At 48.1% G+C, this 25,908-nt stretch overlaps 1 protein-coding gene across 2 annotated transcripts in view; it reads left to right on the top strand.

Annotated features, from left to right (window-relative positions):
- Positions 1-25,908, top strand: part of FAM241B (family with sequence similarity 241 member B) — a 231,648-nt gene that overhangs the window by 178,485 nt on the left and 27,255 nt on the right. For both annotated transcript variants that reach the window (XR_012510288.1, XM_074374126.1), the window contains one exon: positions 19,518-19,622. Coding sequence is in view for 1 of the 2 variants with exons in the window: in XM_074374126.1 (XP_074230227.1) it covers positions 19,518-19,622 (105 nt within the window). In the remaining variant the exon portion in view is untranslated. The remainder of the gene's footprint in view (positions 1-19,517; positions 19,623-25,908) is intronic.

Below are 25,908 nucleotides of genomic sequence, written 5' to 3' on the forward strand. Positions count from 1 at the left end.
ATCCGCAGTGGGACTTCCCTCCTCCTCCTCCACCACCACCGCTACGACCACCAGCACCCTAGTCCTCCTGCAATTAAACCCAGATGCCAGGAAATATCTTGGTTGTATGGCTGAAGTGAAAACACATGCATATGGTGAAAACTCTTCTGTTACAATTTCATTACTATCTTCCCTGGAAACTCGCAGATAGAGAGGGAGACCTCTGAGGCCAGCATCTGGCACTCCATGTGCAGGAGGACAGCACAGACCAGCCAGGAGCGGCACGCACGTGCCCTGTTGTCTCAGAGAGGCATTCGCGCAGGCTTCCAGGGAGCTCGAGGGGCAGCAGGGGAAGGGACAGAAGGCCTTCCACCCCACCCATCTCTGAGCCCTGTTTCCTGCTGCCTTCCTCAGGAACTCAAGATCCCAGATCCTAGTCCTGACTCTGACACTCACTGGCTGTGTAATGTTGGGGGACTCACATCACCTCTCTGAGCCTCAGTTTCCTCTTCTGTAAAGTGGTGATAAAAATGCCTTCTCGGAGTTGCAGCAGTGCAGCAAAGGTCCTCTGGGGAATGGAAAATAGTCTGAGTACGATGGACTTATAAAGCAGACCCACCAATCCTAATCTACAGTTCCAACCCCCAGAAGCTCTGAGAACCAAAGCTTTTTATAACTCATTTGGCAGCAAAACTTGAGCTAAACAAATATGAGACTATTCATTGAATTTATGTATCCTCTTTTGTGTGAACCTCCATATATTTTGCTGCAAAAGTATTATTATGTTGGATCCTGAGATGCTGCCCTAGACCCTGCTAGGGGTTTGATGTGTTTATATATACATCTCAAACCCCAATAGTTCTGAATGCTAGACTACATCCAGCCACAAAGCTTTTAGGTAGGGGTTTGTCAACCTGTTTTTGGAAATGAAGGGGAAATTCATGTGTGGTTTTAGATTTTTTTTTAAAAAGGTCTGGAGTTGTGCTAGATTTGAGATCTTTTTTAAAGGACCCCCTGCACTGCCCAGGTCTTAGCTGTGACCCAGGGATAATTTTTTTTTTACATTTTTATTTATTTTTATTTTTAAAGAGGAGGTACTGGGGATTGAACCTAGGACCTTGTGCATGCTAAGCATCCTCTCTACCACTTTGAGCTATATCCTCCCCTCAACCCAGGGATAATTAATTGGCACGTTTATCAAACACTTCTCAGGCATCGGGCATTGTAATGATACCTTATAAATATTATCTATTGTAACCTTCCAAAAGGCCTGTGAGATGTTTCTGTGATTTTCTCATTTTACAGATGAAGAAATGGGGGCTCAGAAGGTAGGTGACTTGCTCAGACAGGCAAAGCTGATAAAAGGCAGATTCAAACCTGGTCTGACTGACTCCAGGGTGGATGCTCCAAGGTGCTGTGAAATTGTGGAGCAAGGAAGGGGCTGTCTTGGGAGGGGTGACATGCAGGGACGGGGTCCTGGGAAGGTGAGGGATACTTGGCTCCACCTCTCCAGCTGAGGGGTCCTCCTCCCAAGCCCAGACCTATGTGTCCTTCCCATGGGCATAGGCCCCTTTTCCTCCTCCAGCAGGGATCGCTACCCCTAATGGTCCCTGAGACTACTTCCTTCCCCTCTGCTGTGGGACTGTATGCTCCCAGATTCCCCCTGGTCCTGTCCTGTCGGCTGTAATGCTGAGTCCTCTTATCTATAACGTGGGCCTCATAATTTCCAGGCCGTCCCTCTCAGAGAGGTTGGACAGGACAGACAGTGTCAAAAGTCAATGGGCACTACAGACCACTGTGGGGTGACTGGAAGCTGCCCTGGGGAGCAACAGGCTGAGGATTCCCTGGGGACACCACAGGGGTCTCCCATGGGCTCAGTCCCACCTCTAGACCATCTGCTCAGCTGCCCTCTGCTGCTGCCCTCAGAGGCTGGAGAGATCCACCCTCACCGTCTCCTTTCTCTGTAGACCCAACCCCCCTGGGAGCAAAGCAAGCCTGGGGTTTGGCTTTGTTTTTTCATTACACAAGTCGATCATGAACACGTTCTCATTAGGAAAAAAAAATACACAAGTGCACCGAGTAAACAATAACAATTCTACTTTCCCTCCGCCCTCTCAGATCTGTTCTCTCCCCGGGGGAACTACTGTTTACAGTTCAGAATGCACCATTGCTGTCCATTTTCTTGGCATTATTTGCACATATATATCATTTGGATTTGTTTGGGGCATTTTATATACACACTTCACGTAGTGTTCTGCACTTCGCTTTTTCCTGCTTACCATATGTCTTAAAGAGCTTCCCACGTCAGTTCATACAAGTCTGCCTCATTCATTTTAACTGCTGCCCCATAGCTACCCTATGGATGTCCAAGGGCTTACATAACCATTGCTTCACTGATGAACACATAGGTCATCTGCAGTGAACATCGTGTATTGGTGTTATTGTGCTGCTGGTGATTACCTCCTGTAAGAGGAACTGCTGTGTCAAAGAGTGTAACAGTTTTTATTTTTGCTAGCTTCTTCCAAATTGCCCTCTAAAAGGCTGAATCAATTTAGACACTCACTAATCCCATATCAGAGTCTGAGGCAGTGGTTCTTGTAGCTGATGGGGTCCAGGGTTTCCTGGCAGGTGGCTCTAAGATGGCTGGACCCCATTTCCCCTGCGGAGCAGTCGTCTGGCAGCAGTGTGGGAAGGTGGACTCTAGTTGTGCCTGGGTCATAGAAGGGGTAATTGGTATAACAGACAGGGGATTTGGAGCCATTAAGTCTTGGATTTGGGTCCTGGCTCCACCACCCATGAGTTCTGTGATCTCCAGCAAATACAACTTCTCGGAACACTTTCATCTGAAAAATAAGAGTAACAATAACTATAATCTTATTGACAGGTGATGTAAAGCTTAAGCATGGATGATACCTATAAAGCGTTTACAGTTCCTTCATAGAGTGAATGGCAATAAATGGAAACTGGCACTTTCTATTACGACTGTGATCGTTAATATCTGGGCTCTGTTTCCAGAAACACAGCTCCTTTTCCTCTGGGGTGTCCTCACATCCCTACTAACGTCGGCCACTGAGCCCTGTCCAAGCCTGGGCACCATGTCGGCTGTCTGCTGGCTGTCTCACAGTGTCTACTGTGTGCAGAGCTCAGAGCCCACAGGGAGCAGAGGGAGCAGGTGATGGCACCCAGCAGGCAGGACGAGCAGTTCTGGCTTCCACGCTAGGAGGGTAGACAGGACACAACCAGATAAACACCAGTAAACAGTGGTGGGGAGTCTTACAAACACAGACCCATGCCAATGCAGCTTCTCTGAGATAAACACATTGGAGCCAAGTCACCAGGTGGGAGCGGAGGGAGTGGGGCAGGTGCAGGGTGTGTGGGGTTTGAAGGTAGGGGCAGGAGGTGGTGTGAGAGAGTGAAGCCAGACAGATGGCACAGACTGGGAAGGCGAAGTGGAGGACAGAAGTGAGATAGAGGGGGGTTGCCCAGAGGTGGCTGTGCTCCTGGCAGCCATTGTGGAGAGGAAGGTGCCCCACACTAGCTGGCCGCCAGAGTCCTCCGTTCAATTCCTGGCCCCGCATCTTGACACTGTCTGGCCTTGGGTAAACATTCTCCTTTTCTGGCCCTGGGCTTGAGCATCTTCAAGTGGGTCAGGTCGGGGGTGCTGAACTAGATTACTCTGTCTAGAATCATTTCCAGCTTGCAACTTCTAGGAATTTCTGCCCCATGATAAGATCTCTGCTATGACCAGTCTCATCTTGAATTGGAGTCACTGTGCGGCCATCACTCTAATCTCTCCAAACTACCAGCACTTACCAGTTTATAAACTATGGTCACATTTGTTTCTTCATTCAGTTTTGCCCTATAGCTTTGGAAGCAGGTAGAGCTGAAACTCAAATCCACTTTACATGAGATTACACGAGGGACCTGGGACTCACTAAGGTGAAACAATTTACAGAAGGCTGGGACTGAGTACAGTAAGGGATTCCCCTTCTCTGGCTAGAGCTTGTCTTTATAAAGCAGGGCTGACCATTTTCTAAATAAATATATTTTAATGTAACCATAAAAGGAATACATGTTTTTTATAACAATGAAAACTGTAGAGAACTATTAGACTAGTGATTTATCTATAACCCCATGGTGTAAGGTAGGACCAGTCATTCCACAAACATGGAGCACTGTCTTAGTCTGGGCTCCCCTAGAAGCCAACTCTGAGGTAAGGATGTGATTTATTTGTGAGGTTTACTTGGGAGTAGTTTATTGGTAATTGAGTGGGGAAGTGGGATGGTGAGTAGACGACAGCCAGGAGACAGTGCATTTCCTGCAGGTGACCACTGTGGGCAACCGGGGCTCCACCTTGCTGGGGAACTCCGGGAGCCGGTGTAGAACCCATCACACAGGGTCACTCCCTGCAAGGGCCAAGGACATGGGGTGTTTATCTAACAAACTCTGTCAGTCATTGGTCAAGAGCTACTTCCAGGCAAAGGTGGCTCCAGTGGCCAGAGAGAAGCCACAGGACAAGAGTCACAGGTGCTGGAAGGCACGAGAGCTGTTGGTAGGGCACCCACGGCATCTGCTACGGTACCTGCAGGCACTAGGCTCCTGGCAACACAGCAGTGAAGGAGATGGACCAGGTCTCGGCAGACAGGGAACTCATAACCTTCTGGGGAGACAGGTATTAGCGAAAAACTACAGAACAGGTATCAGTATAAATGAGTCAAAGGAAAAGCTCATGCCTCTGGAGTCAGATGGCCAGGATTGGACTCCCAAGTCTGCCACTGGTTTTGAGCCAGTTACTTAGTCTCCCTGGGGCTCAGTTTCCTCACCTATAAGATAGAAATGATAAAAAGTAGCAACATCTTGGGGGTGATTTTGAGTTCATTTAAATTAATACAAAACACTCAGTTGCAGAGTGCACTCGATGAATGCTAGCTGTTATCCTCATCACTTATGTCATTAGACATCATTCATTAATGTCGTTAAGACTATGAAGACGGGCTTGGCTGAGCCTGGGGTTCCACCCCCATGGAGAAAAGGGAGACTGCCAAGGCGCCCTGGTGGCCTTGCACTTACCACACAGACCACTCAGCAGAGGCCTGACTTGTAGTTACTCAAGTCTTAGCAGGACGTGTAAGCATTTGCTGCTGCTGGGAGGGAAGATGGGAGCCTGTGGCTCATCATGGGTCCTAAGGACTAGTGGGGATGGGAGCAGTGCCCTGAGTGCCCTCTAACCCCAGGCTGGGCCCATTCTGGAAGGAAGGGAGGAGGAGTGGGCCCTGGCTGCTTTTGGCCATACAGCACTGCTTCTCACTAACCAGCGACTCTGGAGATCCGTGCTGAGCAAAGAGGGAGCTGCCCTCCCCTGGCCTCACCTGCCAGTGGCCCCATGGCATGGTTGCTGGTGGTCCCTGGTGGCCAGGCTTGCTGCCGGCAAGCACTTCATACAGCTGCCATGCACAGCAGCCAGACTCGGAGGTGGCTCCCCAGGCTGAGGGAACATTCCAGGACAGCTTAGAGTCATTATACCCTCTCTGCTCACTGCTCATGGTAAAAACCTGGATTCAGACCCAGACCCTATCTTACTGCCCATCTTTCTCTCATTCCCCTCAAAATCTGATGAGCCTCGTGGGGGGGAGGGGACAGGATGTTGCTCAGCCCCTCAACATTGCTTCCATTCTCTAGATGTGTTTCACTCATCTTCCTGTGGTTCCTTCTCCTGCTGCTCAGTGTGAAACAAGCTCCTGTGGCCCTTGGAAGGCAATGAAAGGAAGCTTGGGTTCTGGCGTCAAGTCTGCTGTGTGACTTTGAGCAGGTCCCATAACCTCTCTGGGCAGCTGTCTGTTTTGATCGTCAACAGAATCCCTCCCACCCCTACTTTGTGGTGATGAAAAAAGCATGTCTGGAAAACACTGATGTGGGAAAACAGATGCTCACGGGGCTGAACACATGTTATCTCAGGGGGTCAGGCCTTGGTCAGCTCAGAGCACACTGAAGCATCGAACTGAACGTCAGAAACAACCAATCTCGCTTTAAAAGTGGGTAAACTGAGGCCCAGCCAGTGACAGAGAAAGATGGGGTTGGAAGCTGGCCTTCTTGACACTACACCACCTTGTCATTTGATGATGATGATGGGGTACTTGTGAGCACCTGTGTGCCAGACCCTATTCTTAATCGCTTTCCATGGAGCCTGCCCACTAATCCTTACAAGGTGGTGTTAGTGGCATTCAGCACAAGTGAGACTGGAATGGTGCACTGGAGGTGTGCCAGATTCTGTTTGCTTAAACAACAGTATTTTCTGGGCCCAGAAACTTCAGAAGAAATCTAGGTTTTGCACAGAAGGAAAGCTTATCTTTCAGGACCATGGTGTGTGTTGGATGAGAGACAGGGTTAGGGGTGTTTGCTGGGCCCCGAGGGGCACTTCCATCTTCTGGGTCCAGTGTGGCTGCGATGGGGGCACGAAGGGGTGGACGTGTCTCAGCTGGTGCTGGGGGAGGGGCAGCACGGAGCAGGCTGTGAAATCTCCCACAACAGATGCACTTACGCAGCAGGAGGTGAATGGACCAAGGGACGTCACAAACTCCTGTCTGAGTCCGGACTCCACCATTCACTAGCTTTGCAACCCTGGACACGTGACAACATCTCTAAGCCTCAGTTTCCCTATCTGCAAAACAACCTATGTTCAACATTCACACTGGGAGGATTTGGAATAACTCTCTGACACAGTGGACACTCAGCTAGATGGGAGCTATGGTGGAGCTGTGGAACAAAGGACAGTAGAGGGTGTGGTCAGCCCAGCCTGGGGAGGGGACCTCCACGCGCCCAGAGGATGGTGGGAGTGGGGGCAGGTAGCAGGGAACGGGGCTTCTCCAGACCCTCCAGCACCTTCATGGTAGGAGCTGGCGGCTGCCCAGACACTTCTTGGCCAGGGGCTCCTGGGGGCTCAAGCCCAGCCTAGCTCAGGCCAGACGGGCTCTGGCAGAGACCTCACTTTCTCCTCCGAACAATGTCGTTCTCCCAGCCAAGGGCAGCAAGAAGCGGGCCAGGGAGCTGACAGCGCTGGGGAGACTTCTTGACTCCACCCGCCCTCTCCAGCCCTCCAGGTTTGGGTATATCCCTCAGCCTCACTGCCAAAGTTTTGCCATCTTTGAAGCAGGGATAGAGTTACACATCCTCCAATTTCCTGGGCCTCTGGGAAGAGGGGCCCAGCAGCTCAAGTGGCTCTGCACCTTTGTCCTTGAGCTAAGGGCCCCCCGCCTCCATCTAGGGAGACAGAACTGAGTCTCCCTTCTCTTCTTCAGGCAAGGCCCCAGCACAGGGCTCTGGCCTCAGGGTCATTCCCAAGGTGCTAAGAAACCCGCTGTCCTCTCCCCACCACCCCCAGGCCGCCTCAGAAGTTCTGAAGAAGAGAACCTTTCTAACTGTGGGCCTGTGTGCTTGAGAATGCGTGTGCCTGAGTGTGTGCTCGTGTCTGCCTGCGTGCGTGGGGAGGGGTTTGGAGCCTAGGGTCCCGGGGTGAGCCACCTCCCTCCCCTCTCCTTCCATTTACTTGGTCCCAGAGCGAGGCACTGTTCTGGGTGCTGCAGTGACAGTGTGAGCAAGAAAAACCTCACCTCTTCTCTCAGGGAACTCGCATTCTGTGACAACACCACCAAGGAAACCAACAAAACAATCTCAGAGAACAAGGCATGCTGGGAAGACGTAGAACGACATGGTGTGGGGACTGCAGAGCGTGTGGTGCCCATGCTGCGCTTTTCTCCCTCCTCCTCCTCTCTGATTTCTGGGGGGGCAGCAAAGAATAAAAAGTGAGGTGTGGGAGCAAGGAGCTTATGAGAACGCTCAGGGGCAGCGGGTGAGGGCTGTGTAGGACCTGTGTGTTGACCTCTCCTGGGCCCGCTCAGCATCTCCAGACGCGCAGTCTCTGTTGGGGGTGGGAGGCCGAGGCCTTGGTCCCCCAGGCAGGGCTGGCATCCCCGCCTCTTCTGACAGCCGGAGAGGTCCCTACCCTTCCATTTCAGAGTTGAGTGGTTTGATGCTGGGGAGAAAAAGAGGAAAAAGAAGAAAGAAAGGGGGAAAATTCCATTTTAAACTCTTGGCCAAAGCAAAAGTTTTCTTCCTTCCTTCCATCCTACCTTCCCTCCTTCCGTCTTTCTTTCCTTCCTTTCTTCTCTCCCTCTTTTTTTTTTTTTTTTCCTTAAGAGCAGAAAGACCCAGGGAATGTAAACAAAGAAGCTCCTAGCATGAATCAGACCGCCTTGTTCCCAAACCCCAGGAAGAACATGTTTTCCTGGAAGCTGGAATCTGAGCAAAGGGATGAGAGGCCTGCAAGGCCAGCTGGGGCCAGTGGCTCAGAGCAAGGCGTGAGCAGGACTCGGAGTCAGAGTGGTCTGTGGGGGTCCTGGGGAGCCTCTGAAATAGCTGCCAGAAGGAGGGTCCAAGAGAGGCCAGAGGGGTGCGCTGAGGTCACCTGGAGCCAGGGAGTCCTGTGGAGCTGATTTGCTCAAAGATGGGTCTCAAAGAGCAGGAAGAGCCTTGGTGTCCTCAGAATCCTGGGTCCCCTCGGGGAAGGTCCCTCCAACCACAAATAATTCCTTCATTTGTGTACTGATGCCTGAAGGACTCTCTTAAACACTCTGCCCATTGATGGCTTTGTTTCCTTCTAAAATACAAGCCCTAACAAGAGGCAAAGCCCCAGCCACCCCAGTCATTTACACTTTAATATAAATGGGTCATCTGGCCCTTCTGCAAGGGCAGGATTTGGATACAAAGAAGGGAAAGAGCATGAGAATGTTGGGTTTCAAAGAGAAAGGGTGTCACTTTTGCAGAGGCCAGAGGAGTGATGGGGAAAGACCCAGAAGGGGCAGAGGTGGAGCAGAAGAGAGCATTCTCAGACTTCATACCTCAGGACGGGGCCAACACATCCCTGAGTAAAATCAAGGCTTTGCAAGGTCATGATAAACCGGAGGTCAGAAAGTTGACTTTCTCATGAACAGTGAGTTCTAACTAAGGCAGAAGTAATGTCTATCACGTCCTGGTTACTAGGTGCGGACTGAGCTCTGCGCTCGTGGTATTTCATGTAATCCTCACAACACCTTTGGGAGGCCAGGATTACTCACCTCACACGGGCTAAGAGGAAATGGAGACTCAGAACAAGCTGGAGCAAGAGGCAGAGCTGGCAATGGAATCTGGAATCCCGTCTGCGGCTTCCAGAGGGCCTGCCTTTGCTACCATATCCTGCAGCCGCCTGCGGTGTGCTGCCGGCTCTTTGTGCCACAGGTGGGCCGCACAGGTGGGCTGATTCTAGGGCTTAGGGTGTTACTGCCCCTGCAAGGCTCAAGGCTCTAAGATTAGAGATGGGAAGTGACCTGACCAAGATCATGCAGTGAAACACCAGCACAGGGCAGCCCTCCAGCCTGACCTCCACCCGCATGGGTACAGCAAACCTACTCTGGCTGGGGTCTCCACTAACCTCCAAATGAATGAATGAATGAATGAGCGAATGGGAACTGAGGCTCAGGGAGGCTCTGTGGCCTGCCCAAGGGCACAGACTTCGGATTCTCTCCTCCTTGGCACCAGGCTGTCTCAAATGCACCCTAGTCTTCATGCAACCCTTGATTTCTCCAAGCACTTCCCATATTTTGCAACATTTGAGTTCAGAGCCTCCCTGGGAGTGATGTGAGGGCCTGGCTTTCTGTCCCCATTTGTCACTGTCACCTCTGAGAGGTCATCCATCTCATTAGTAGTGGATCTGATGCTGTGACTCAGTCCTGTTATAGGCAGTCACACCAGGCAGTGGTTGGTCTCCACACCACCCTACGTCATGCCTGGCTTGTGGAATCACAGTGGGTTTCAGGAGGGAAGCCTTGGAGACCCACTGGCTTCTCCATGTAGTGCCTCCTTCTCCAGCCATCATTTTAGTGTTGCATGTACAGACCTTCAGATTTTGTAATTGGCTCATTAAGGGACTGTTGGTGCAAATGGCCTGTGCCCTCAAGGGAGGGGCTGGTGGAGGACTTTCTAGGACCAGTGGCAGGGGGCAGGTAGGTAGGATTTCTCCCACGTTTATGGTTTATCTTCAGGGAGTTGGATGCCCAGAGACATGTTTTCTACTCTTCGGACACTCTCATCTTAAAAGAAAGTCCTAGGATGACTTGGTAGGAGGGAAGGGACTTAATATACATTTTAAAGAACAGGAAAGCCTGGGAAAAACTTTCCAGGCAGAAGAAAGCAATCCCTGGAAGGAGAGAGGGACTTCCTTCCCCAGGAAATTTGGCTTGTAAGAGTTCCACAGGAGAGGGTGGTAGTTAGTCAAAAGGAGTGACTATCTAATGGTGAATTTTGATAAGTGTAGCAACTGAGGGAGAAAGGACTTCCAGACACCCACCAAATCACCCATATCTGTAGTCACTGGCTGCATGGGCTCAAGGCCCATCCTAATTATATGGCCTATAAAAGTTTTCCAGCAGCTTCTCATATCTATGCCATGCTTTTTTCACATTTTCTCTTACTAAGCCATGATTCTTTGCTTCTGGAAACATAATACCCCTTCCGAGAGAAGTACTATGGAAACCTCACCACAAATACACTCCAGTCCCTGATTGTACTAAATTAAAGGAAAATACTAGTGGAAAAATGATTTTAAGGAAACATAGTTTTATTATTTTTTAAGTTAATCCACTTACTTGAGTGACCTAACCACTAAGCATCCCTCAGAGATGATCTGTAGGAGACCTGCTATACGGGATTTACTGGGGTACCCATTTAGTCATTAAACATTTATTGCACAGACACTATGGGCCAAAGGCTGGAGATTCAAGGCTAAGTAAGTCCCAGTATCTGTCCTGAATGCACTCCACCTGGAGGAGGAGGCAGGCACATAACTATGATTATAAAGCAGAGTGGTAGGTGTGGCAAGAGTGATGTGTAGGAAGATTACGAGCACTGAGAAGGGTAGCTGTACGTGATTTGAGGTTGAGGTGACCAGGGAAGATTCCTAGCGGGAGGAAAAGGGCACCCCCTACTTGGGTGGGATGAACAGATGCTTGCCCAGGGGACGAGGTAGAGCCATCAGGTGGGGCACAGCATGCACAAAGGCTTATGCGGCAAAGAAGCAGGATGACTAGAGAAATCGGGCACAGACTGATGTCGCTGGGATGTCACACGATGATAGGGGTGTAGTCAGAGTTGGGGCTGGAAAAGCCAGCAGACGCCAGACCCTGGGAGCCTGGAAGGCTTGGTAAGGGTTTGGACTTCATCATATAAACAAGGCGGGGGGAGGGGGCACTAAAAAGTTCTGCGCAGGGGAATGATACAAATAAATCTGTGTTTCAGAAAAAAAGAAGCCATGTGGAGGATGCATTGGAAGCAGAGGGATCAGCTGGGACAGACTGGGAGAGAGGGGGGGCCTGTCCTCCATAGCAGTGGAAGGAACAGAAAGGAGGGGATGTGTTTGAGAAATGCTTATGGGACCAAATTAGTAGGACATGGTGATTTCTAGATATAAAGAGAAGAGAGAGAAGGACAATTCCAGAGTGATTGCTAGGTTTACAGCTGGGGTGAAAAAGCCAGTGGTGGTACCTTCAACTGAAACTGAGAATTCTGAGGGAAAGCAGTTTGGAAGGGGAAAAAAACAGTTTCCATTTTTGATGTTGAGTTTGAGGAACTTGTAGGTGGGACATCAGTGGAGATGACCAGCAGGCAGGTGGATATTTGAGCTTGTCCCTGTGGAGGAAGATCTGGGCTGGAGACAAAGATGTGAGAGGCATGAGCGTTGGGAACCACAGACTGGGTGGGAGCATCCATGTGCTCACTGGGATGCTCTAGGCTTCACAGAACAAAACGTACACTTAAAAGTGGCTAAAACAAATAAGGGCATTTATTTATTTCTCTTACTAAGTTTGGAGGTAGGTCCTGGGCTTCTTCTCAATATGTCATCAAGGACCCAGATCTTTATACATTTTAGCTCTGCCCCTTCCATTCATTCAAAACTGTATATCCCACTGTAGTGTGAAGACAGATGAGGTACTTGAAGGAGTTGGAACCCCAGGGAGAGGGTAGAGGACAATTGCTTAATAGATGTGATGCCTGCCTTCGACTGTGTTTGGCAAGGGACAAGAAAGGGGTAAGCCCAGAAAAGAACTGGCTTGTTGACAAGCAGGAATGAGAGGGAATTAAATGTCCACTAATCAGTACTTGTAGGGTTGGAAGGGAAAAACTGCTTCTTAACCCTAAGTAGTAAAAGGTAAAATTGAAAACTGCTTTTGGGAAGAAAGGCTGGTGAAAACTTACCCTGTGTGGACTTCTGCTTTGGGCTATAATGGAGTAACAGATACTGGACTGGCCCCCACCTACCATAAACAAATAGGAAAGTGGATAAATTATATGAAACATCTGTTTTCAGATGTGAGATAATCAGCAGAACAAGACTGTGTTCCCCGAGGGAGGGAAAACAAATAAGATGAATTCTGTGATCAACCTGACTTTCTGCGTAGAGGCGTTTACCAGACCATGGCCCTGGGAATGGGGACCCAAGCAGAGCACAAAAGTCTTGCTGTTTGAAGGAGACGGAGATCAGCATTCAGAGAACTGATGCAGCTAGAATTTGCAGAGCAGAATACTGGAGAGAAAGGAGTGATGCAGAGAAAGAGATTCAGAAAATCGTACAGGAGTCCTTTTGAGTCTTTGGCTAAATACTAAACCGTGCATGTGTATGATGGGGCTCCATGAGGTTGGGCAAAGGACAAATACTGGAGAGAGAATAATCATTGGGGAGTTGTAAACTGAACGACTCTTGAGCTCAAACAGAGTTGGGAGATGTTCAAGTTCAGGCCCACCAAGGTGGAGAGACCTCACTGAGGGACCAGACTATTTAGTGGAAACTTCAGAAAGGCCCCACCTTAGAAGTACAGCTAAACTAGTCAGCTGTACTAGTTTAGGGTGAAGGCTTTTAGAGACCTATCCTAACAAAGCATAAAGACAAGCCTTGAAAGCATCAAACTGATCTCTGAGTAATTTGCCGGAACAAAACTTAACACTCTAAAGAATGATGATAAAAATTCAGCACTCCATAAGGTAATATTCAGAATATCTGTCTTCTAGTCAAAAATCACTGGATATGAGAAGCAAAGAAATGACATTCATAACCAAGAGAAAAAAGTCAATCAATCGAAACCAATTCAGACATGGCAGATGTGATGGAATTAGCAGACAAGAATTTTAAACAGCTATTATAACTAGATTCAGGTATTTAAAGGAAAACAATAGAATGAGAAAAGAAATGGAACATTTCTTTTAAAGCACCAAATGGGACTTTAGAACTGAAAAATGCAGTGTGAAGGTTACTTTTATGTGTCAATTTGATTGGTCCATGAGATGCCCACATGTCTGGTTAAACATTATTTCTGGGCATGTCTATGAGGGTGTCTCCAGAAGTATTTGACTTGGTGAAATGAGTAAAGCAGATCACCCTCCCCATGGTGGGTGGGCATCATCCAACCTACTGAAGGACCAAACAGAAAGACAAAAGAAGTTTGAATTCTCTCCACCTGACTGCTGAGCTAAGACATCAGTCTCCTCCTGCCCTCGGACTGGGAACTTACCTACTAGTGCTCTGGTTCTCAGGCCACTGGTTTTCCCCAGCTTGCAGATGGCAGATCACGGGACTTCTCAGCTTCCATAATTCTATGAGCCAGTTCTTTACAATAAATCTTATCATAGATAGTTAGATGGATAGATAGATAGATAGATAGATAATAGACAGATAGAGAAATAGAGACAAATTCTATTGGTTCTGTTTCTCTAAAGAATCCTGATTAATATATAGTATATGAAATAAAAATTTTAGTGGATAGGCTAAACACATTAGACATGACAGAAAAAAAAGATCAGTGAACTTGAAGACAGAATAAACTGAAGCACAAAGAGAGAAAAAAAAAACATTAACAAGATTGAGTGACCTGTTGGACAACTGGTCTTACATACTTGTAATTAGAGCCCCAGAAGAAGACTACAGAGGATGTGGGTATTTGGGGAAAAAAATGACCAAACATTTTCCAAATTTGATGAAAAATATAAACACATAGATCGAAGACATTCCATGAATTTCAATCAGGATAAACACAAAGAAAATCACACCAAGGCATATCATAATCAAACTGCTGAAAATCATTGTGAAGCAAAACGAAACAGAACCCCTTAAATTCAGGCCCAGTAAAATCTTAGCCTGTGGTAAGGATCAAATCGATGGTATAGCTATCATAGCCATTGTTGAAAACTCTGAATGAACTAAGAGGTCAATCTTTTCAACTGGGCAGACTGACTCAGGGAAAAGAAACTTGGAGTGCTCTTCCATCTAAACCGGAGAGACCCAACTTACCTGTAATTAACTACCCCAAAATTTAATGTCTTGACAGAAGTGGGGGCCACTGGGGACAGGAGAGGAAAGAAATTCAGCAAATTTAAAATGTATATCTAAAATAAAAACTATGAATGTGGGTATTGGTATATGGAGTTGTTTGGAATAAAATGGATAAGAAGATTGCTATGTCTTTGAGTTGTACTGCCAAAAACATCACAGTCCTGGACTTAAAAGCCTCGTGACTGTTCAAGTTTTCATTCTTGGGCTTGCAGAACTCTACAGCCAGGCTGGGAAAACTGTGCATCCCCCAAGGAGGGCACATTCTTCAGTGCTCATTGCAGATGTGGCCAAGGAGGATAATGGGGTAGAGGATGGAATGTACTTCTCAGAAGAGCAGATGTTATTGCCCCAAGCATCACGCTTCACACAATGATATTTAAAAGTTGGAAGACAAAAGGAGAGCCTTTCATTAATCTCCCTCTTTTCTTTAATCACAGAGAGAAACCTTTCACAGAACACGCATAGGCCAGGGTTGGGTCTAGTGCCCACATTCTAGTTGCTGCACGGGAGGCTAGTAAAGCAGGTGTCTGATGTTTTCAGCCTCAGTTATGGGAGGTGGATTCTGCAGCAGGAGAGAATAGAGGATGACTGTTGGATAGACAATTCATAGCATTTGCCCCAGGAGTGCCAGGAGTGAGAAATGAGGTCAAAATATTGGGATCCTGGGGACAACCAACATTCCTGGAGCCCCATATTTGGGGTCAAGGAAAGAGAGTCTTAGTATTTTCTGAGCAACAAGTTGCCCCAAAACTTAGTAGCTTGAAACAACAAACATTTATTTTCTCACAATTTCCAAGGGGTTGTGAACAGCTTATCTGAGTGGTTCTGGCTTAGGGTCTCTCAAGAGGTTGCAATCAAGCCATTGGCTGAGGCTGTGTTATCTAAAGCCTTGATTTGGGCTGGAGGATCCACTTCCAAGAAGGCTTACTCATGGGGCTATTGGTTGAAGTCCTCAATTTCTTGCTGGCTATCAGCTGAGTTCCTTACCCAATGGACCCCTCCTCGGACAGCCTGAGAGTCCTCAATATATGGCAGCTGACTTCTCCCAAAGTAAGTTATCCAAGAAGGAGAATGAGAGGAAGACCAACATGGAAGCCACACCATCTTTGATAACTCTAATCTCGGAAGTTACATACTGTCACCTTGGCTATATTCTGTTGGCCACACTGTCCAACCCTGGTTTAGTGTGGGAAGTAATTATGCACTGTAAACTCCAGGAGATGGGAATCTTTGGGGGCTATCTTGGAGACTGGCCACCACAGAGCCATTGAAGGAGACAGATAAGAAGACAGCAAGAGAGATGAGATGGTATCCCAGAGACCAAGGGAGAGCATTCCAGAAGTGTTTAATAGTTTTCAATACAATACTGAAAGCCAGTAGCTAAGGGTTGAGAAATGTCCATTGGATTTGGCAGTCAGGGTCAGTAAGAACGTTAAGAGCAATTAAGAGCTCAGTTGACCAGTTTACCATGGACTGAGGTTTCAGTGGGTGGGGAACAGCTGGACAACAGTAGGTGTGGACTACTTTTTCAAAAGAGTTGAATGAGAAAGAGAGAAGGGAGATTTGGACAGAAGCTAGAGAAGGACATGGAGGATTTAGTTTTTTTGGATATGGAGGCCTGCATAGATTTTTAGGCAGAGGAGAAGCAGTCAGATGACTGGGAGAGGTGACGATCCAGGAGGGGAAGGATGACGGATGGTATAGCTTCTCGGAGGAGGCAGGAGAAGTGGAGGTCAGAGACACAGGTGGGATGCTTGGCTTTGAACAGAGAGACACTTCATCCTCTGAGGCTGCAGTGAGGGAGGCAGGATGAGCCTGGCTAGTGCAAGACCTGAGGAAGCCTGGGAATTGAGAACTCATACCTGATGGCCTCAATTTTCTTGGAAAGAGTAGGAGGCAAGGTCGCAGTAAACAGAGAATGAACAATGATGTCAATTACCATGGTGATTGCTTACAGATGAAGAAAGGCTTGGAAACAGTCTGTTCTTATAGGCAGGGCAAGCCCTTCCCTTGTAATCCAATTTCACTTTCTATCTCTCAGCAAACTCATTTTTCATAGTTGGTGATGCCTTCGGACAGCACCTGTCTGAGTTACCACCAGGTATGGATTAGTGGGATTGAAACGTATGTGAGTGGGAGATACCAGAACTCAGTGGGTATGAAAAATCATGGCATCTCAGTGGGGCAGGAACCTCCAAGGTGTCATTGAATGTTCCATCCTACAGTCTATCTTACCACCAATGGTTTGTCCATCCCCTGCTTCATCATCCTACTCACAGGAAACTCTAGGGAGAGTCTTCCCATTTTCAGACCAAACTTTAGGTCCTTTCCTTCAGCAGGGCCAAAGTCTGACTCTCTGTGTACCTTAGGTCCTACAGGAAGTCCCAGATCAAGTCCTTCTCCCACCTGACAGCCTTCAGAGATGTTTCTCCTCTAGAATAAATCTTCCCTGTTTCTTCACCTGCCTCATAGGGCAAGGTTTTCTGACCTCTCCTTACAGCTGCCTTCTCCTCCAGATTTCCTTCAAGAAAAAAAAAAATTGGTACTCAAGATTCAGCTGTGACCTTGCCCTATGACTTGCTTCTGAGTGCCCAAAGTGCTTAGAAGAGTGCCAGGCAATTCACAGCTACCCAGTGCTTGTGGGTAATTGATGGAAACTTCAGTTCTTCCTCTCTTAGGATGGTTCAGTCAGATCGGTGGTCTCACAGATTTTTTCACCATCATCAAGCATGAGCGAATCCTGCATTTTGGCCTGTAGAAAGAGGTTCCAGATTCTCATTTTGGATCTGTGACTATTGGCATTATCTTTACAGGTCACTTAAACCTCTCTGAATTTCAGGGGTGCCTTGATTCGCGTTTTGAAATGTTCACTCACAGTGTGTTTCTCTGGTATTTCCCCCTTCTATACTTTACTCCTTACCTCTCGCCCCCACCCACATGCAGTCGTGTGTTATTGTCTCAGGGGAGGGCTGCAGCCTCAGGAGGCAGAGGAAGGAGTTTTCTGGTTTTGAGTTGAAAACACTTGGGCCATAAGGCAGCAGAAAGGGCTCACACCAGCAAAATTCAGAAGACTTGAGTGAGAGCAATGATTCCACCTCTCAGATTTGCAGAAACTTCTGACATACTAAGATGTCCCCAAAGGACAGGAATGACCCAAGAGTGGCACAGGACTAGATGAGACAGAGACCGGCAAGGGTCTCGCGAGGGGACAAAGGCCATCTCCACAGCACTTTGCAGGGACTGATGAGCAAGGACATCACAAACGACGCTGAAGACCAGAGGCCTGGACACCATTTAAGCTTCCAGGAAACTGAAAAGAAGAGGACTCCAAATTGGCTGAGATTACACTGCTACTGCTGTGGCAGAAGAAGGCCTTGAAATAGAAATGGAGTAGCATAGAATGGGGACTGTGCTGTCTCTGTCACACCTGGAACAAAGGGCTGGAATTCATACTTACTGCCTAATGTCCTTCCCATCGCTCCACCCTCCGCCCCCCCCCACCCCTTAGCAAAGGAGCAAGTCATCCACTGTAAGAGGTTCCAGTGTTTTTCTCTCTCCTAAATGAAGCACAGAGAGGGTGAATGGTATTCCAAACTCCAGAGCAGAGCTACCAAGCTTCCAGTAACTATTCGGTGTCTATGCTTCCAGACAGCGCTCCTATATCTGCTCTACCCCTCTTACCTACGTCTCTCCTTTAAAAAATGGAAAAGAAAAAAAAACCCCTTTGTTTTATTTATTTACTTTTTAATGAAGGTACCAGGGATTGAACCCAGGACCTCATGTATGCTAAGCATGCACTCTACCACTGAGCCATACCCTCCCCTCCACCTCTCTCCTTCCTGGGCCATATCTTTGTTTAGTCCATCTTCCCATCCCTCACCAGCCTCACCTCTTTTAGAAACCAACTCTTTCCTCTGTTCTTCTCAAATCCTTTGTGCTCAAAAATCAAACCCTTACAATGTGGAAATGGTAACAGCCAACAGCCAATGATCTAATGTGGCCAATTAGTGACAGATAAAGTTTGTAGCTACAATATGGGCCAGTGGGTTCTCAGGCAGTAGGCTGGTTTAGAAACTACCATGATGCCGCCAGACACATAATTCTTGGCTTTGCTTTGAGCTTGTCAGATTGGCTCAAAGAAAGGAGAGTCCTGGCCAAAAAAGCAAGAACTTAATTAACAGTGAAGGCTGTAATGTGAGCATGAAGGCCCAGTTCCTACAGTTAACCCCTTGAATGTGGTGTTTTTATAACCCCTGTTGAGCTTTAGATGAGGAGACACAGCCTAAGGAAGATGGCGAGAAAGATGAACACGTGGCTTGGTGTCATTCTGAGTCTCTGCTCCACTCTTCCTTTGGCCCAGAAAGCCTCCTGGCTCCCTCCGGAGCCAAGTTCCCAACCCTTGAAGGGTAAGCGCCAAGGTGGGCCCAGTGAGTCCTGCCATGCCTGCCTCCCCCTACACCCCTCCTCCCCCACATTCTCAAAGCACAGAGCTCCAACTCCAGCTCTCATTTGCCCTTATCTCTTTCAGCCTATATAATATCTTGCCTTTTCACATCCTATCTACCCCAGCTCTGAGTTCTTTGAGGAGCAAGGGTTGCATCTAATTCCCATCTGTGCTTACTTAGGGCCCAACTGAACCTAGGCCTGGCAGGAGAAGGTACTGGGTGACATCTACTGAGCTGGACGTCAATCCAAGCTACCCAGTGGGACGGCTGACACATGGTCCTATGAGTTATGGGTCTGCGAGAAGAACGTCTCAATTGGGTTAAACTTAGCTGCCTGGGACGGGAGTTGGGGTGCAGAGCAAATAGTATGTGGAATGAAAAATACATAGCTGAGCTCTTAAGATTATTTAGCCATTTGAGGAAGCGCCCGAGTGGGAATGTGCAGCAAAGCTGTGCCCGTTCTCCTGGGAAATATTCCCAGCAGCCAGGCTTCATTCCCTCGGGGAGTGACCCGCAGGCCCCCTGGTAAGTGCACTTCTAAGGGCAGACCTTGCCAGCCTTTCTCTTCTCGCCCTGGAGCACCTTTTCCTCCAATATTCCACAATAATGATCACAGTAATGATGGCCTGACACTCTGACTTTGACCCACTATAGACAAATGTTTTTTTTTTCCTTTTTAACAGGCTCCATGTTTGGACACCCTCAAGCAGAAGCATTTGGCAGGGAAATGGTTTCCTCATTGAAAGCCCAGGTTCTGCCCAAGACGAATCAGGTGCTTTTAGCCCAAGGTGAGTGGGGATGGGGGTAAGTCAAATACTTGCTCTACCACTTAGGACACTTGAGGTACCAGTGACAGAAAATCCAACTCATTAGGCTTGAACCAAAAAAAGAATTATTGGAACATATTCCTGAAAAACCCGAGATAGCTCTGCCTTCCGCTGCTGCATGTTCCCAGTTACAGATTGTCACTAGGAAGCAGTCTTGGTCCATTTCTCAGTCTGATTCTTCTCTGGTTGTCTTCATAATAAGGTTCCAACTTGTGGTAAGATGGCCACGAGCAGCTCCAGGTTACATTCTCCCAGATTCAAACTCAGCAGAAAAGAGGAGCTTTTTGTCCCCAGTTGTGGGAAACAACTCCTGGGCCTGGCTGTCACTGGCCCAAATTGGGTTGTGTGTCTATCCCTGAACCAATCACTGAAGCCAAGAGAGTAGAATTGCACTGATTGGCTAACCTTTGGTAACATGGTCCCACTGGGTCAACCTAGGTTGCCTGGTCCTATTCAAATCACATGGACAGAGAGTGGGAAGGACAAATTGTCCCTCAAGGAAATCTGGGGTGCTGCTTCCATGTGGAGGGTGAAGAGATCATAAGGTGTAATAAAAACTTGTACCACCGCACAGCTAAAAAGAGAACCGCTTTACCAGCAGCCCATAATCCATGCTACCTGGAGGGGACGGTTGGAGTCCCAGGAACATCCACACCTCTACATCAGTTGTGAGGAATCACAAAACGTTTTGTGCTAATTGAAATATTTGAAAGTGTTTTTCACTGATAAAGAGGTTGTGGGACCCACAGCACATGAACCATGTGGACATTTGTTGGTTGCCTCCCAGGACCCAGGTTGCTCCTCCCAGTAGCCCTGTTTTCTCTTTGGGGATGGAGTGAGGGAAGGTGGGCCCTACCCTCACTCCACACCAGGGGTGAGGCCAGTGGGCACATTCCCTCCTCCCACCCACCGGGATTGGTCCGGGGTGAGCATCTGACCTGAGCCAGTCCAGTTAGAATGAATCCAGGGCTTTTGCTGGTAATGCTAGGATAAGATGCTCTTTCTCTTTGAAAGGATATGAGTGAGAAAGCCTGTAGCACTGGGAGCTGTGGGCAGTCATCTTGGGACCACGAGGGAAGTGAGGTGTCATGCAGAAGAAGCATGGGTGGGAGAGGGAGGGAGAGAGAGAGGAAAGGAAAGGAAAAGAAAGAGAGATAAGGGAAGGAAGGGAAAAAGAAGCTGAGTCCTTAGTGATACTGAAATTCTGTACCAAACATCACCTGAAGCCAAACCTGCCTATGGATTTTTCACTTATGTAAGTCAATATCTTCACTTTATTGTTCCAGCCACTTTAAATCAGACTTTCTATTATTTGCAACCCAGAACATTCTAAACATTTTTGAGCTGCTTCCAAGTGTGGGCAGCCTGTAGAAGTAGCTGTATATAGGCATGTCTACCCCAAACATCACTACAGATAAAAGGAGGAGGGTGGCTCCCCTCAGTGCCTCTCAGGAGCAGCAGGTGTGAGACAGGCAGCCTTTCCTTTAGAGATCCAGTGCTCCTGGGTATCTGGGTGATGCTTCACATGCAGAGCTCTTCTAAGGTTCTGTGTCCTAGAAAGAAGGCTGGAATTTCTCAGCTGGGCAGCTGTGTGCCTGCACCTCCAGGCACCCTGTGGATGGAGATCTGAATTCCGAGAAGGGCAGAGAGGAAGGGAAGAACTTAGATGCAACCACTGAAATGCCTGATTATTAAATTTCTCCGTCTTGGTGGCCAAGTAGGTGATGACAAAGGCTCAAATGTGTGCTGAGTTGACAGTTCAGAGAGGGACTGGGGTCTTTTCATCAGGAATCTGTCCCCTACAGGGTCAGGTTTTAACCTTGGTGTAGTGCATGCTGGGGCGCACCACCCAGTTGTCCTCCAGGACAAGGGCACTGGTTCCCCAGCCATCGGGCTGTTGCTGCTGATGGCTCACATTTGGCTAAAGGGAACAGCCTCACCCAAGATCATGCTCCCTCCCTAGGGGTTGCTTGTATCCCATGACTGGAGGGAGAGTAGAGATACAGAGACCAGTACCCCCTCAATTTAGGGCAACTTTGCAGATCCTCCCAGCTCCCAGCTCTGCATGGGGTTGACAGAGACCTCTTCCTACTGCAGTGCAGTTAAACTTCTGCCTCTGCCCTGTCCCACTGCCCTCACTTCCTGGCATACCCCCACACGCAAATCTCTTTCTCAAAGTCTGTCTCCTTGGGATCCTACCCAACAGATGACACTTGGTGAGGTAGGTGGTTGTCTACGTTAGAGGCCTGACCCCAATTACTACTTTTTCTGGGTGTCTGGTAATAGTGCTGGAAAGGAAATGGAGTTGGAAAGCACAGACAACTGGTTTGGGTTTTACTTAAACACAGAAAATTTTTCTTGTTGGAGAAGCAATATATATTCATTGTAGGAAAATTTAGGGTAGTCAAATTAATTAATTGATACCTGTAAATCCTTCCATGAGAAGCAATGATGGTTTCTTGTGACTTGAGTTTGAAAATGTGTTTTGAGTCCTTTCTACGTACTAGGCAGTTCACGACCCCAACAGCCCCACGCGGTAGGCCTCAGGACTCCTTTCTGCAGAGCAGACAGGGGAGACTCAGAGCTGTGTAGCGACTAGGGTTATACAAAGGGCAAAAGAGCCAGCAGATTAAGCCTGTGGCTTCTGACTCCGGATTCATAACTTTCCTTACTGCATCCCAGACTAATGAATTGATGTCAGAGTTTCTGGAGCGTGTGCTTTGATGGGGCAGAGTGGCTGGTATGGAAGAAAGTTCCTAGGCCAGGAATCCAAAGCCTTCGTTCTAGTCCTGGCTCTGCCATTTACTTCCTGGGTGACCTTGAACAAGTGTTTTTACCTGGCGAGTCCTCGGTGTTTGTTACCAGCCGGCGCACTCTAGATAATGGGCTGGCGGGTGCAGTGATGCTGGCTGACTGCAGGGGGCACCACGGAGAAAGAAAAAAACCAACAGGAGGGAGAGGGACCTCCCCTCCCAAAGACCACATTCCTGCTGTTGGCCTCCCAGGGGCACTAAGGGGGTGCTCCCCAGGCCTTGGGAGCCTCCAATAAAACCAGAACCACGGCAGGGTGGAGCCTGGAGCTGGAACCTCCTGCGTCTGTGTAAAAATCTTCATTTATCTTTCTCAGTTCTCTTTGGCCAAGGGAGACGACAGGAGAATGTTTTACTTTCTTCCCTTTTTTTTAAGGAAAATTTTCCATAGTAGAAATGGCATGTGTTTATTTATAGAAATCCAGCCACAGGGATCTATAACTTCTGAGGGAGGGAGGCGGCTCCGGGGCCAGTGCTGGCCCTCCTATATTAGAGGCGGGTCTGGGTTTCTTTAGCCAGTGGGTTCCTCCCTCCTAGGCCTCTCTCCTTTTAGCGGAGCAGGAGTTTTGCTCATGGAGAGAAGAATTCCAAACAAAGGAGTGAAATCCGGGGTTTATGATAACGTTGTAACAAGTATGGGCGACATTCACTGAGCACTTACTGTGTGCCCAACACTGGGCTGGGCACTTTACAAAGTAACGCTCCCCATAACCCTGGGAAGTGGGAATTATTGTCTACACTTTACAAGGGAGAAAACTGAGTCTCAGAGGAGTAATTACAAGCCCAAAGTGGTGAAGTAAGAGTCACACACAGGTTTGTGTGACCCCAACACTACACGGACAGTCTTTTGCTGGAATCAGAAACAGAGCTGTGTGCTCACAACTGCAGGCAAGAGCCCTTTTTAGGGGAAAAGGAACTGAACCCTAAGAAAGAGGTAGGCATGTCCCAATAACCCTGATCTCCTCCATCAGGGCTCCCCCCACATTGGGGGTGGCAGCACCAGGCAGCTCCCTAAAGCAAGTGGCTTCTTCCATGGGACTCACAGAAGTTCACTTCCTCCTCCACTGGCCCCAGGCCCTCCTTCTGAAAAATGCTTTCTTGGGTAGAAGGGGGTGAAAGAGAGGCATCTGGGGAAGGGACGGGGTCAGAAGCACTGCTTGGGGTGGAGGTTCCACCCTGAGCACATTTCCCAGTGGGGCACAATGAATTAGAGGGTGAGACCTGGCTTCCCACCCTGCCTTGCTCATGGTGCGACTTTGGGTGAGGTCACATAACCTCTTGTACCTGAGTTTCCTCCTTTGTTAAATGGAGAATAGAAATACCTATGGTTGTGATGATTTCATCATGTGAGATGATGTATATAAAGCACTTAGAACAGTCCCTGGCACATAGTCAATGCTTAACAAAAATTAGCTGCTATTATGCTCCAGAAATAACTCATTTTCACCACATAGATCATGATGGATAATCACAGATATAAACAAGGCATAAATGGTCAGATACGAGATGCTGTGCTTTTTTATGTTTTCTGTCCCACCTCAAATTCATCTTGTCTGAAACCCTGGAGGCACCTGGAATTCTCAAGATGACCTGTTGAGGTTGGGAGCCCTGGGTCCTTCTGTTCCAGAAGGTTCTAGTACATTTCTGAAGTTCTATGAGGTACCATCTGGGACCCTCCTCTCCAGGGTCAGCTAGGTTTTATTTAGTTAAGAAAAAGGACAGCATCTGACATTCTGAAATAATCTTTTTTTCCCTCCCACTCTTTTTTATAATCCTTTGTTGAGTCTTTTGGGCCTGTGTTTCTAAGATATATACCCAGATTCAGTTGGCAAAGCCTTAGCATCTTCACCATCATCATCACAACTGATCCACAAGATTACTTCCATCATCACCAATATCATTCCCATCAATGTCACCATTTAACCTGAACTGTCATCACCACCACCTCCATTTTTGGCAGCACGATTGCATCACCATAACCATCTCCATCACCAATGTTGTCTTTGCCACTTTTATTTTCATTTCGTCATCATTAGGCTCCCTCTCACATGATCATCTTTACACTTCTATGGTCACCTTCTGCTCAGGGCCAATCAGAACCCTTTGGTAGCAAGTGACAGAAACCCAAGTTGACTAACTTAACCGGATAGGGCAAGACCTTCCTAGGAATGACTATTCCCCAGGGACTCAAACACTAAAAGGATGCTCCATCTCTTGTCTCTGCTTCTCTCTGCTGTTCACTTAATTTTCTTCTACAGACAGACCTCTGTACATGTGAGCCAGGGATTTACATCCTGGCTGCACAGTGACCCAAAAGCAAAAGAGTTTTCATCTCTGAGGCTCAGATTGTAAAATCCCAGGGAAGTTCCCTGATTGGTTCAGCTTGGTTTTACCTTTTGGGTCAATCAAATGGGTAGAAATGTGTGTTTAGCCCAGATTATCATGTGCCAAGAATAGACATGGCAACTGGGAGAAACTTGGTGAGCAGGTGGATAACCTATATTGTGTCTGCATTCACCTTCCCATTGACCACCAGCTCCACCACCACCATCAGTACCGTCACCTTCACCAGCACTACCATCTCTACTACAACCACCACAACCTCCACCACCATCACCACCATTACTCCCACCACCACTACCACTACTATTGCTACCATCATCACTCTTCTCTTGGGAATTATAATGTGCCAAGCCCTGAACCTCACATTTGGAACCTCAACAAATTTGAATCTGATGACACCTCCAGCCCTTCAGGAATTTTCCATTTCTGGAAAACAAGAAAGTTGACATGTTCAAAGAGATGGACTCCTAATCCTTGGCCATGGGATGGAGGAAAGAGGGAAGCTGTAGGGACAGAGTCCAGCACTTCTGCAGCACTAGCCCTAATCCATGGGCAGGCCCAGCAAAACAGCAGCCTGTATCTCCCCCAAAGAGGGGGGCATTTCTTCAAATGCGCAAAGCTCCTGCACCAGCGTGCGGCCTGCAGCCTGCAGGGGCCCTCAGCACATCTGCCCCCCTCCCCTGGGGGGATGGGGCTTGCTTTTGGATCTGTGCCTCCTGCTCCTACTCCATCTCCAAGCAAACATCTGTTTCCAGATGTTGTCCCAGAGCTGTATAAAGCCAAAGGAAGACTCAAGTTAATATATCTACAGCAGACCCAACTGTCAGCGGTGAGCTAATGTCAGGAGCGGATCGCTCAAGGAAAGCAAGAGCCCTCATTTCCTGATGGGGGGTGGGGCGCATAGGAAAGACAAACAGGGCATCCCCCCACCCCAACTTTAGAAATGACCTTAGCAAAGCAACAGGAGGAAAAGGAGAAAGAAAGAGAAGGCCTTTTTAATGAGGTTTACAGGAATAAATGTTCCAAGCAGTTCTGCTTTCACAGCTACTGCTGGTGAAGGAACAAGAGGGAGCAAAGCTCTGTGGGAAGGGCAC

This window comes from Camelus bactrianus, chromosome 11, assembly GCF_048773025.1.
Source record: "Camelus bactrianus isolate YW-2024 breed Bactrian camel chromosome 11, ASM4877302v1, whole genome shotgun sequence".
Classification (NCBI taxonomy): domain Eukaryota; kingdom Metazoa; phylum Chordata; class Mammalia; order Artiodactyla; family Camelidae; genus Camelus; species Camelus bactrianus.